The sequence below is a fragment of the Panthera leo genome, chromosome D3, assembly GCF_018350215.1.
Source record: "Panthera leo isolate Ple1 chromosome D3, P.leo_Ple1_pat1.1, whole genome shotgun sequence".
NCBI lineage: Eukaryota > Metazoa > Chordata > Mammalia > Carnivora > Felidae > Panthera > Panthera leo.
This window is the reverse complement of record NC_056690.1, coordinates 66313197-66327148: the sequence shown is the minus strand read 5'-3', so window position 1 is coordinate 66327148 and position 13952 is coordinate 66313197. Positions and strand designations below refer to the sequence as shown.

The following is a 13952-nucleotide window of genomic DNA, read 5'->3' as shown; positions in this document are numbered from 1 at the left end:
TACAAGAGTGTCAGGTCCTGTGTGAGGTGTTAGGATATTATTTAATTTTTTTTAATGTTTATTATTTTTTAGAGAGAGAGAGAGAGAGAGAGAGAGAGACAGAGACAGAGACAAAGAACAAGCAGGGGAGGGGCAGAGAGAGAGGGAGACACAGAATCGGAAGCAGACTCCAGGCTCTGAGCTGCCAGCACAGAGCCTGATGCAGGGCTCGAACTCAGAGGCTGAGAGATCATGACCTGAGCTGAAGTCGGCCGCTTAACCGACTGAGCCACCCAGGCGCCCCTCGGATAATTATATAATAAGACAGAAGCTTGGCTCACCTGAAGTTACGGTTTCTTCAACCTTTGCTCAAGAGTCTAGCTGTTGCTTTTCTTTTTCTTTTTTTTTTTTTTTTTATAAGTAGCATTCTTTTTTTTTTTTTTTTAATTTTTTTTTTTCCAACGTTTTTTATTTATTTTTGGGACAGAGAGAGACAGAGCATGAACGGGGGAGGGGCAGAGAGAGAGGGAGACACAGAATCGGAAACAGGCTCCAGGCTCCGAGCCATCGGCCCAGAGCCTGACGCGGGGCTCGAACTCACGGACCGCGAGATCGTGACCTGGCTGAAGTCGGACGCTTAACCGACTGCGCCACCCAGGCGCCCCTAGCTGTTGCTTTTCAAATCTAGGTCAGTAGTGGTTTGGGTATAGATGTGGGTCAGGCATGCACAATTTAATACCTTTTTCTTGTTCTCTTAATAAGCCTTGTTTGTAATTGGACAATTTGTAGTTTTGCCCAAAATAAAGCAACCGTTTTGAGTGCCTCCCTGTTTTTTCCAAGATTTTTTTGATATAAAATTCACACCACAAAGTTTTAATAGCATTTAAAGATGCTATTGAGTGCTGATTGTTTTCAAGATACTGGCTTAGGTAGTGGATAATTAAAATACAAGACTCTAGGTTACATGGTGGTTTATTCAAAGATGATCAAAACCTGGTTTCTGCTTTCAAATTGTCATGGTTTGTATGTGTACGTAAATTACAGTAACTTGAGGCATTTCTCACTGTGTGGCTTGAGGAGCACCTGAGTCTGAGTCACCTGCGGTGACTATAGAATGTGCAAATTCTTGGGCCCCAACTGTGATCTACAAAATCAGGATCCTATAGGCAGGCCTTGAAATCTGCATTTTCCACTTTGTGGCTTTTTCTGCCCACTCCAGTGTGAGAACCACTGATAAAGGGTATGATGTTGCCAAAGTCAGGTGTGGACCAAATTCTGTGATAGTGCTGAGGAGGAAATCAGAGGAGGGCTTCACAAATGGATTGGTAGCTGCTTGCAGGTAATAGGTTCTTGCCAGGCTTGTCCAGGAATGGTCTGAACACAGCAAGGGCTCTGGTTAGAAACATGGGTCTGAGCTGTAAGTGCAGGCCTTTGAATGTGGGGCTTGAAGGGTTTGAATTTTATTCAGTGGTGAGTGGGGAGTCACCGGAGGGCTTTTGGTTCTCCTCCCACCCATGGCACACGTGTCTGTGTGTACACACATACCTGTACTTAAGCTCACACACGTACATCCACATCTAAGCAACCTGTCACCTAGGTCTTAATAAGATCTTTGGTTTAAAACACAGCTCTGCCTCTTACCACCCCTTCTGCGCCTTGGTAGCCTTATGTGTAAATTGGGGATAGTGTCAGTGATAGTTCTTGCCCGGGTCTTGTGAGGATGGAATGAGGTGATGTAGGGTGATTAGAACAGTACCTGGCACAGAGTAAGTGCTTTGTGAGCATTGCTGTTATTGCTATCCATCCTTGAGGTGTGGGTGACCGAAGCATGATAGCGAAATTGCTGTGCTGTGATTTAAGAATTTGTTTTTTCTACCAGAGCAGGTCTGCCTGCTTTCTCAGTGTGGTGAGGTTGACTGATGGACGAAATTATTCCTACTCTTTAAAATGCAGACTTGGCATTTGGCTGTTTATGTCAGAGATGCCCTTTGGGACGCTGTCCGTCCAGATGCTCTGGAAGCTCTTCTACCTCATGCACCAGGTGGAGAGTGGGAATCTGGAGAAGCTCTGCATCAGTCTCCCGCCTGCGGAGTGCAAGAGGCAGCTCCAAGGTACGGCCGGGCCACAGCAGGCAGCGGAGGTCTTTTCCTACCTGTGTGCCTTTCTCGTCGTGGCTTTATTCTTTTTATCTTGTAGAAGGACTAAGAGTATTTTACCCTGTGTACTCATAAGTAAAAATTTTGAAATTTGAAAGACGGCTGTATTGTTTTGACATACTAGAATGGTAATTCCAATTTTCATTATTCTTGAAATGCTCTGGGTGGTAACTTGATATGATCCCAGTTTGGGGAGGGGAAATGAAAATTGGGTTCTGAATGCCCCCAGGGAGTTATTTTGAAAATACAGGGCATTTGGTAGACTGCTTTTGATTTCTCAAAGGTGTAAACACGTGGAAAGAGTTGTAGGCTTATTGCCTTCTTCCCGTGAAACTTCCATCAGGGGAATACATTTTTTAAACGGTCTCTCTCTCTCTCTCTCTCTCTCTTTAAAATCTTTCCTCTATACCTTTTCTTTGTGGCATTCAGTCTTCTGTCATGGATCACAGAGCTGTTTGTCAATAGTGCTCCCTAGTGACAAAATGTAATATTGCTTCCACTGCATCCTCTGAGGAGTTGGTAAAACAGATCGTATACTGTTTATCACATTTACCAGTATTGCAGTCATGGTTATGACTCACTTCTTGCCCAAGATTTTCATTTATAAGGAAATCTCTTTTGTTTGGGATGCGTGCTGTGTTTGTGCAGGGCGCTTTGCTAGTCTTAGCCGTTTTCATTAGTCACATGGTTCATTGGCTGACAGTTACTGAGTAGTTTCACGTGTGCCTTTGAAAATGTCACACCTAGTGATGGTAGTCGTGCTTTGCAGTTGACAGACCCCTTCACTAGTGACTGGTCACTAGTGTCATTTAATCTTTAACAGCTGTTTAAAGCAGATGAAGAGACTGAGAATTGGAGATGTTAATGTCACCTCTGAGGCTACATTATACATAGAGTTGGAATTTCATCTGGTCTCCGGCTTTTTCCCGATGCCTGTAGATATCTATGCTGGAACAGAGACTTTTAAATATTTCTATATATCTTTTAATTTTATATCTTCTTTCTCTCTGGAAGAGTAATTAAATGTGGTCTATGTTCATTCTTCACCCATTTTAATTTTCTTGCCATGAACTTGCAGACCCAGAATATTTTGTGAACTTTGAGAAGTGTCTTTCTTCCATGAATAGCTCAGAAGAGATTTGCCTTCTAACGACATTTGCTCAGATGGCTCAGGCCAGAAGAACCAATGTGGATGAAGACTTCATAAAAATTATTGTTCTGGAGATATATGAGGTTAGAATATTAAGTTTTAGAAATCAGCTAAAAAATGCTTTTTTTTGGATTGTCCATGCGTTGATTCTTTGGGGATTGCTTTAAAAAAATTTTTTTTTTAACATCTATTTATTATTGAGAGACAGAAACATGGCATGAACATGGGAGGGGCAGAGAGAGAGGGAGACACAGAATCTGAAGCAGGCTCCAGGCTCCGAGCTGTCTGCACAGAGCCTGACGTGGGGCTCGAACTCACCAACCAGGAGATCATGACCTGAGCCTAAGTTGGATGCCTAACCGACTGAGCCACCCAGGCACCCCCTCTTTGGGGATTGCTTTAAAAAAAGTGACTAACTTGTATTGTCTGTACGTATGGAAAGAGATAGAGAATTAAAGGATTATCGTTTTGCTCTAAGGAATGTTGAAAATATGAATCATACTCATTCTATTTCCCCCTACTGTCTCTTGACATTTGATGCATGAGTTTCGGTGAGGAATAGGCATTCTGGCACAGCCTGACACTTGTGGTTTTAACAGTCTGTTGTCCCTCTGCCCTGTGTCACTGCCAATTACGCAGAAGCCTGGCTTCCAAGCCAATTTAAATGAGATGGTGGAAAGGATACTGATGCTACAGCCAGAAGACCTGGGTTTGTTTGAACTCTTGTTAATAATTGCTCATCTCACAGCAGGAAAGACACCTCATCACTCTGGGTTCAGCTGCTTCATCTGTAAGATGACAGGCTGGGATGACATCCTTCACTGAGTCATCCCTAATGGAGGAAGAGAGTGGACTTTGGACCCCTGAGTATCTAGAGACAGAACCCAAAGTGGTTATCAAGATTTTTATTAGAGTTTTGTGTATTTTAAAAGATGTATATTTTCATTTTAGGTTGTCATGTATCTGTTTATCTTCATTAAAAAATATCTCTTCTAAACTATTCAAGTACACTTAAGTAAAATCATGTTTGAAGAAGATTCTCTGAATTTAACACCTTCTCCCCAGTACCCTGGTTTAAGAATGAATGAACTGGATGATCCAAAGTTCTTTTCCAGGGTCCAGCACTAGGCTATTCCTATACTTACTTGTGAGGTTAAGGCCTAAATGGGTCTGGAATTCCAGACTATTTTCATGGTATGAGAATATCGTGGGTGTGGAGGGAAGGTCTGTTCTCACATACAGTAAGTGACATTCTTAGGGTCTGTTGTGAAAGTAACACTTATGCTCTTGAATGTTTCAAGGGTTTGGCCAGTACTCACAGTAAAAATTACACTGTGTATTACATTTTGCTTTTGTGTACCTGTGTGTGTGTGTGTGTGTGTGTGTGTGTGTGTGTATGTGTGAAACTGAAGCAATACTTAATCTTACTGAGATGCACCCTCACAATTTTCTATTCTATTCTGTTATTTTTCTGTTCTATTCCATTGTATTTTTTAAAAAAAGAAATGTGCTTGCCATTGGCATCAGTGGATTATAACCTGTACTTTGGAATATGTTAAGAGGAGTTGATAAACATTGATATTTTAGAAGCTCGTGTAGTTAGGGATTTTATTTTATAGCAGACAATAGGTATTTCTATGAAATGCATTCTGGTTTTCATCATTTTGGAAATTTTCTCAAATTTAGAAAGTTTTTACATCAAAGGGGTATAGCTACAGACAGGCTTTGGGATATACTTCCTGAACCCAGTGCTTGAAGTCATTACATAGGTGCCTTTCCCTCTCCTCCTGACTCAGCCTCAGGTAGACAGGTAGCTCTCTGTAGTTCTAACATCTTTTTGAACATGGCGTGACCCAAGGCTCAGTGTGAGGCTCTTTCTCTTTTACTTGAAAACATCCTGCATTAAGGAACTGTGTTTTGACTGATAATTGATGGGTATTGAAAGTGCCATCTCCACCTCCTCCCACTTTTAGGTATCTTATGTCACCCTGTCCACCAGAGAGACTTTTTCAAAGGTTGGTCGAGAGCTCTTAGGGGCCATCACAGCTGTTCACCCTGAGATAATTTCTGTCCTTTTGGATAGAGTTCAAGACACCATTGACCAGGTTGGAATGGTAAGAGCACTTAATTTGTTTGTATGTTTTGCTTTTTTTGTTCTGTTATCCTGGAGTAATGGAGCAATGAGAAAAATAATCAGGTTGTTGGGGAATGACTGAGTGACAGGCGCAGCAGGATGAAGACAACGTGTACTGTGTCCTGGGCCCTGCCATTCACTGTGCCTGCTTGGGGTTAGCGGCTTCTTACAAAAAGCTGTGATTCTCTTTAATCTCCTCAAAGTGACTTTGTACCTCCCTCAATAACAGGTTTTTGTTATCTTTTCTTTTTTCTTTTTTCTTGTTTTGAGAGAGGGCTCGCATGCACACATGCACGCATGGGAGAGGGGCAGAGGGAGAGGGAGAGTGAAAATCTTAAAGCGGGCTGCACACTCAGCGTGGAGCCCAACGCAGGGCTCGATCTCATGACCCTGAGATCATGACCTGAACTGAAATCAAGAGTTGGGATGTTTAATCGGTCGACTGAGCCACCCAGACATCCCTCAATAACAGGCTTTTCTTTTAAGTACAGTCTATATAGTTAATAACAGTTTGTATTTCACAGTTTGTTTGGCTTTCGTAATTTTTATAGTTTATACTTGGAAGAAACAACTATGATTAAGAAGGCCCTGTTTACATAGGCCAAAAGCGAAAATAAAAGTGGTAATTTAAGTCAAACAAGATACATACAGTTTATTTCTGTCATTTGTCACAATCCCTTTTGTAGTCCGTTGATGTTAAAAACAGCTGGATTGTGACATAACTCACATACCATACAGTTCCCCTATTTAAAGCATGAAAGTTGGTGTGTTTTGTTTTTTCACAGAGTTGTGTAGCCATCACCACTCTCAATTTTAGAACAGTTTGATCACCTCAAAAAGAAACCACATACCCTTTAGCTATCACACTCTGTCCCTCCATCCCCTCCAGCCATAAGCCACCACTAATCTACTTTCTGTCTCTATAAATTTGACTGTTCTGGACGTTTTGTATTAATGGAATCATACAATATGTGGTCTGTGAGCGGCTTCTTTTACTTAGCATAGTTTTCGGGTTCATCCACATTGTAGCATGAGTCAGCACTTCACGACTTTTAATGGCCAAATATTCCATTGTATGGATGTACCATTTAAAAATTTTTTTAAAAATATTTATTTATTTTTGAAGGAGAGAGAGACAGAGCATGAGTGGGGGAGGGGCAGAGAGAGAGGCAGACACAGAATCCGAAGCAGGCTCCAGGCTCTGAGCTGTCAGCACAGAGCCCAACATGGGGCTCGAGCTCACAAACTGTGAGATCATGACCTGAGCCGAAGTCGGATGCTCAACTGACTGAGCCATCCAGGCGCCCCTGGATGTACCATTTTTTTTTTTTAAATTTTTTTTTTAACGTTTATTTATTTTTGAGACAGAGAGAGACAGAGCATGAACGGGGGAGGGTCAGAGAGAGAGGGAGACACAGAATCGGAAACAGGCTCCAGGCTCTGAGCAGTCAGCACAGAGCCCGATGCGGGGCTTGAACTCACGGACCGCGAGATCGTGACCTGAGCCAAAGTCGGACGCTCAACCGACTGAGCCACCCAGGCGCCCCCCCCCCCGGATGTACCATTTTAAAAAAACACACACTTACTGAAGATTTTCTTCATCATCTGTAATAACTGTTATATTGTGTGAGCTTTGCTAATGGCAGATAGTCCCGCATTGTAACTTGAAGAAGAGCATTTAAAGTGATAGTATTTTTCTGTATGGTATTTGCAGAGGCCCTTCATCTTGGAGTCACTGCATTGTCCCTGTAGGATGTATCACTGATAACTGTCATTGCTTCATTACATTCATAAGTGTGCAGATTCCGGGGAAAGATTGGTTTATGAGACAATTTTTTCTAAATGAAGAATAAATGATACGCTCTCTTTGGAAAAGTACATCGTACTTTTTTTTACATTAAAAAATTTAATCGTGGTAAATTATACACGACATAAAATATACCATCTTAACCCTTTTTAAATGTACGGTTCAGTGACATAAGTACATCCCCATTGTTTTGCTTGTTACCATTGCTGTCATCCAGCTACAGAACTCTTTCCATCTTGCAGAACTGGAGCTCTATACCTCTTAATCAGTAAGTCTGCATTCCCTCCACCCTCCACCCTCCACTCTCCACTCTCCACTCTCGAGTCCCTGGTAACAACATTCTACCTTCTCTCTGTCTAGAGTTTGGCTACTCTATGTACCTCGTGTAAATGAATCCACACAGTATTTGTCCTTTTGTGATTAGCCTATTTCATTTGACATATTGTCGTCGGTGTTCATGCATGTCGTAGCATGTGTCAGAATTTCCTTCTTTTTTAAGCCGGCATAATATTCTAGTGCATGTATAGACCACATTTTGTTTATCTGTTCATCTGTTGCTGGACACTCAGATTGCTTCTCCCTTCTGGCTGTTGTGAATAATGCTGCTGTGAATGTGAGCGTATAGCTGTCTCTTTGAGGCCCTGCTCTCCATTCTTTTGGGTATATACCCAGAAGTAGAGTTGTTGGAACATAGGGTAATTCCATTTTTCATTTTTGAGGCAGCACCATAGTGTTTTCATAGTGGCAGTAGTACTTTTTCTTTTTAATAAAAGCATTGTATCCCACCACGAAATGATATGATTTTATTGAGACGAAAGGGCTTTTATATTCAATATACGGGAGCATGTTTTTGGTTACTCCTTTTTGGGTGATTATCTAATGGAATGAGTTCTAAAGAAATACACAGTGGGTCGCAAGATTCTTTCGCTTTGGTTGAGCTCATCACCATTTTCTCTTAAGTGGCTGTCTGGTTTTGGCCACACTTACATTTTACATTTAATTTAATTTAATTTCCCATATGGATGAATTTTATTTCATTTCATTTATTTATTTTTAATATAATTTATTGTCAAGTTGGCTAACATACACCCACTTACATTTTAAATTTGCTCATAATACTTCTAGTAAACTGGCCCAGGGGTATGCTTGACTTTAAGTATAAAAATTGGAAGCATAATGTTTTTTAGAGCATATCTTCTAAAAGGTGCCTCCATTCTCTGTTTATACCTGTAGTTCCTTAATGCTTTGTGAACTTGCTGACGTTTTTGGAGGAACTTGTTCAAACCTTCTGTGCCTTCAGATGAATATGATGGCTTTGAATATTTTTGCTGTTACCTTGGGATAATCAGGAATTAGAACTAGCCCCAGAGCCTAGGAATGATCTGTGGGCTCTAAACTGTCCTAGTTTTCAAACGTTGAACTGTTACTGCTTTCTGGAATAAAAGCCACTTGATCATCGTGTGTTATTCTTTGTATGTATCGATAGATTTATTTTGGTAATTTGTTTTTAATTAAAAAAAATTTTTTTTTGGCGTTTATTTACTCTTAAAGGGGAGAGATAGAACATGAGTGGGGGAGGGGCAGAGAGAGAGGAAGACACAGAATCAGAAGCAGGCTCCAAGGCTCTGAGCTGTCAGCACAGAGCCTGATGCGGGGCTTGAACTCACAGACTGCGAGATCATGACCTGAGCCAAAGTCGGACACTTAGCCGACTGAGCCACCCCGGCACCCCAGGAAAGGCTTCTTTAAAATTCATTCCTTCTACTGTTCTTTCCCATTTTGTTTTGCCTCTCATTGGGGGCAGTGCAGGAACCTGAAAAGTACTAGTATGCATGTTCTAGATCTGTGTTGTCCAATACAGTAGCCACTCGGTACATGCAACTGTAGAGTCCTTGAAAGGTGGCTAGTCCAAATTGAGATGTATTGTAAGTGTAAAGTACTCACTGGGTTTCAAAGATTTAGTGTGAACAAAAAGTATGTAGCATATCTCAATAGTTTTGTATAATGATCACATGTTGATAATGTATTGGACATATTAGATTAAATGAAATATATTAATTTCACTTGTTTTACTTTTAAAATATGTGGCTAGTAGAAAAATTAAAATTATGTATGTGGCTTACATTGTATTTCCATTGGATAGCACTGTTCTAGACAATATAAAATGAATTGCTCTTCTGATCAGTCTCCCTTAAAGCAAACTATTGAGTGACCCCAGATTTATCTTAATTTGCACACATCGATAGGTTATTCAAAAAGTGATGCTATAGACTTCTTGTAAACAGGATTTTAAAAACTTTTTATTATAGAATCTGTCAAATATATATAAAAGGGAGAATAGGAAATGAATCCCTGTGTACCCATCATCTACTTTCAACAGTTACCAACTCTTGGTTAATCTTATTTCATTTTTACCTCTGTTCACTCCTTGTCCCTCCTCCCCAGATTGCTTGGGAGCTAACAGAAATACCTTTTTAGATGCCAGGAAAGAAATAATAATTTTTTCACTGAAGTGTAGTTGACATGCAATATCATATTCATTTCAAGTGTACAACATAGTGATTTGGCGATGATATACTTTACGAAATGCTTACCACAATAAGTGTAGTTACCATCTGTCACTGTACAAAGTTACTACAGTGTCATTGACTGTAATTACTATACTGTACTTCTCATCGCTGTGATTTATTTATTTTATAACTGGAAGTTTGTACCAGTTTTACACTTTTAATCTCCTTTACCTTTTTCACCCATCCCCCTACTATCCTCCCCTCTTCTGCTCTGACAACTACCAGTTTTTTGTTTATTTAAATAATTATTTAAAGCGCTAAATCTTTTTGTAAAATGAATGACTGTTCCTCGTTTATTATGGCTTTAAATTTGGGTCTTGGTATGGTGGTTTTATTAAATGGAAGTATACCAAATTATAAGTAATAAAAGATTGACCTTTACACAGGGTAGCAAAATGTGCTTTTGGTGTATTATTGGTTTTAATATTTATTTCATTTGGTTGTCCATGATGTCCATTTCATTTGTCTAAAAATCAAACAAGACCCCACTTCCTTTTGGAAAAAAAATTTTGCAAGCAGTTTAATAATATATTGTAGTAATTCAGGATTGTTCCTTAAGTTTTGATCTTAATTACCATCATTTTCTTTTAAATAAGGTTTCTTTATACTTGTTTAAAGAACTGCCTCTGTATCTCTGGCGACCTTCTGCCTCTGAGATAGCCGTGATTCGGGACTGGTTATTGAATTATAACCTGACAATGGTGAAGAATAAGTTGGCCTGTGTTATTCTAGAAGGACTGAATTGGGGATTTGGTGAACAGGTATGTGTATCAAAACCACTCTCTAGATACTGGAGGTTCTACACATCAATTTTAGAGAAACATTTCCTCAAAACATAAACATTTCTCAGTACTCAGTGATGGTAGTTTTTATTAATCATAGTTTATTAATGTTATTATTAATAGTTTTTATTATTAAGAGTTTGCTATGTATCATGTCTCTAAAGATGCCACGTCCATGATTTTGACCATTAAAACTTTCCTTCCTTTTTACTCTAGGCCTTACATGTTAGTTCCTAGGTCAAAATGTTTCAACATTTTAAAGGGAAAATGGGAGAGAACTCAGCCCTCTCTAACAGTCTGCCAGCTTTTTTTCTGAACAAATCATTTGGTTGTCATAGCCATCTTGTGTGTTTTGCACGAACTTGACCCCGTTGTACAGATGAGAAAACTGGAGCCAGGGAGCTTTTCTTCCAGAGTGTCCCTGACCACCTGGGTCTGCCCATGGGTACATCCGGGGCTTCCCACCCTCCAAGTGAGAGCTGTAGACCCCTCTTTTCCATCCTCGTGTTCTCTGACTTGTGAATAGAAGCCCCTAGTCCTCCCTCTCCTAGCAGGCTGCATGAACTTCCCTATGAGAGTCTCCATGATCCTTCGTTAGAGGATTCGTGAGAGGATTAGGGATATATTTCTTTATTTCTTTTTTTTTTTTATTGTTTATTTGTTATTTATTTTTGAGAGAGAGTGCACAAGCCGGGGAGGGGCAGAGAGCGGGAGAGAGAGAATCCCAAGCAGGCTCCTTGCTGTCACTGTGGATCCCGACACGGGGCTCCATCTCACAGACTGTGAGGTCATGACCTGAGCCAAAATCAAGAGTTGGATGCTTAACCAGCTGAGCCACTCAGGTGCCCCAGGAATGTGTTTCTTCAGGTTGCAGAGGAAGATTGGATGGGAAATTCTATAGGCAACTTCAGGCTCCTAAAGGAATATTCTATTTGTGTTGTTGAGTATCTTCTATATTTTCACTGATGAGAAAATGAGGAAAGGGGATATAGACTTAATTTATTAAGTATCTTTTTGTTTAATAATAAACAAACATCTTCCCAGTTTGTGGCAGTGCCCTTAAACTTGTGACCTAAAGTCTTCATGGAGCTTCTAGGGTAGGAGTGGGGGAGTTACATTCAAAGATACCTTTTATATGAGGGTCCAGGATGACTCAGACTATTTAAGTACAACGTTATGGTTCTTTAAGATTTCCATGTTTTTTCCTGTTGTCACTTTAGAACTTCATTGTTAGGTGATGTAATTTTTGGAAAGTTGAGGATCCAAGATCCTTTTTTTACTATCCTTCCTAGTCCTTTTGTTCAAAGGTATGTTAAAAAAATCAAGATGGCATGTTTATGATGATTTTTCTCTTTAAAAGGGTACCCTTCATCTGGATCAAGCAGTCCATGCTGAAGTGGCTTTAATGATTCTTGAAGCGTACCAGAAATACCTTGCACAGAAGCCGTATGCTGGGCTTCTTTCTGAAAGTATGAAGCAGGTATTTCCTTCTCTTGTATATTGAGAATATCTTTATTATAAATGATTTGGGTGGATACAGCTACAGTATTTACCCTTAGGTTGCCTAAGAACATTTCTGGCAACTTAAGATACTGAAATTGAATTCTGTGGTTGGATGAAGATTTTTTTCTTTGAGAAGTGGCCTACATGTGACCATTTTAATACTGTGGCATTTGACTTGACCTGGAGCTGGCGTGTCCTGGCTCTGGAGAGCTGAATGTTAAATTTTCGGGAACTTTGCAAACTAGATTGTTGACCTGTTGGTAGCTTGAAACTGACCACGGTGGGAGTTTTCACACTGACAAAATTGACAAACCCTGTAAAGGATCTCCCACACTCCAACTGGTTGTTAAAACTTATTTATCATCACCCCATTAGTTGTGCACCAACTTTTGTATTATTACTCCTTTGCTTGTGCTGACTCATATCAGACGCACAAAGAGACTAGTGAGTAAGCAGAAGTGGTCAGTTGTGAGAAATTGCTGTAATTGCTGCAAACTGAGTACTGGTAAGTAGTGTGTCCTCTCTTTTGAGGACGTTGGTGATCACAAAAGCAAATGGGCGGGTGAGCTTACTGATTTAATTTGTATGTGACTAATGTGGTTTAAAATAAATAATTGTTTTAGGTTTCATATTTGGCCAGTATTGTTCGATATGGAGAGACACCTGAGACCTCATTTAACCAGTGGGCCTGGAACTTGATCTTGAGGTTAAAACTGCACAAAAATGATTATGGAATACAGCAGAATTGTCCAACTGTTCCCTTCTCCAGCACTGTGCCTGACATGACAGAGTCACCCACGTTTCATCCTCTCTTGAAGGCTGTTAAGGCGGGCATGCCCATCGGCTGTTATCTGGCCTTAGCTATGACGGCTCTGGGCCACAGGTACAGTGTTTGGGCTGAACCCCTAGGGTTGCTGAACCTTGTAGTCAGTGATTCTGGATTTCATTTTTCACATCCCAAGGTCTGAGGCCTCCATCAAACCTATCTAAGGGCAATCAGGACCAAATTATAAGCCTTATTAATGGCTTATGTAGGGGAAATGCTGCCCAAATTCATATAAGACAGATTTGTACCAGAAAATCATCTCATACATTACGGAGAGAGTATACCTGTCACCCAGAGGAGAATGTTCACGTTAGCGCTAGATGTTTTGTCTTCCTTGGAATAGTGACAATATAAAAATAATTAGTCGTCTCTACTGAATTTTGTTTAAAGTGATGGCAGCCCAACTTTGGCTTCTCAGTTAGAGGGCTAAACCTGCCCAGGGGAATGAAATGCCTGCTCAGGTCACGTGCTTCTCTGGTATGAGCCTAGAGCGATCTCTGTCTCTTCTACACTGAGTGGTAGTTTTCTGTTCAGTCTTCTCAGGGATCATGTGTGAGGTCCTAACCTCAGGAGCCGTGGTTGTCTTGTGTTACCATTTTATCCCAGTGCTGAAGGCTATAGCTGGTGCAATAAGTAACTGGTGCAGTAAGTAAATGAATGAATTCTTAGTTGGTTAAAAATCCTTTTTTTCCCCCCAGAGATCATTTTCCTACAGTGTATTAATTTTTTTTAGCCTCTTTTTTTCTAAAATTTCTTTCACCTACATGCTTTCTGGTTCTTTCATTGAGACTCACTTTTTAGCATCCCAATTTTAACATCTTGTTCCACATTACATATATTTTCAGTAGGATGCCAGTTGTGCTATTAGCTGTTTATGTTCAGCCTTGTGCCAAGAAGTGGGAGAGAGACAGGATTGTTAGTGGCCTTCAGGCTGTTGACAGTTTAGTGGAGATGGTAGATGGAATCAATTGGCAGCACTAAAGGCATGACCGTGGGCTGGATGAGAGGTGTAGAGCAGTGCTTCTCCGTTCTGGCTGCTCTTCAG

General features: G+C 40.4%; 1 protein-coding gene across 5 annotated transcripts in view; it reads left to right on the top strand.

Moving 5' to 3' along the window:
* EPG5 (ectopic P-granules autophagy protein 5 homolog) overlaps window positions 1-13952 on the top strand; it is a 117697-nt gene that overhangs the window by 35843 nt on the left and 67902 nt on the right. For all 5 annotated transcript variants that reach the window (XM_042910592.1, XM_042910590.1, XM_042910591.1 and 2 more), the window contains 6 exons: window positions 1933-2090; window positions 3214-3368; window positions 5259-5399; window positions 10393-10557; window positions 11939-12058; window positions 12705-12964. In XM_042910592.1, coding sequence (XP_042766526.1) covers window positions 1933-2090; window positions 3214-3368; window positions 5259-5399; window positions 10393-10557; window positions 11939-12058; window positions 12705-12964 — 999 coding nt within the window. The remainder of the gene's footprint in view (window positions 1-1932; window positions 2091-3213; window positions 3369-5258; window positions 5400-10392; window positions 10558-11938; window positions 12059-12704; window positions 12965-13952) is intronic.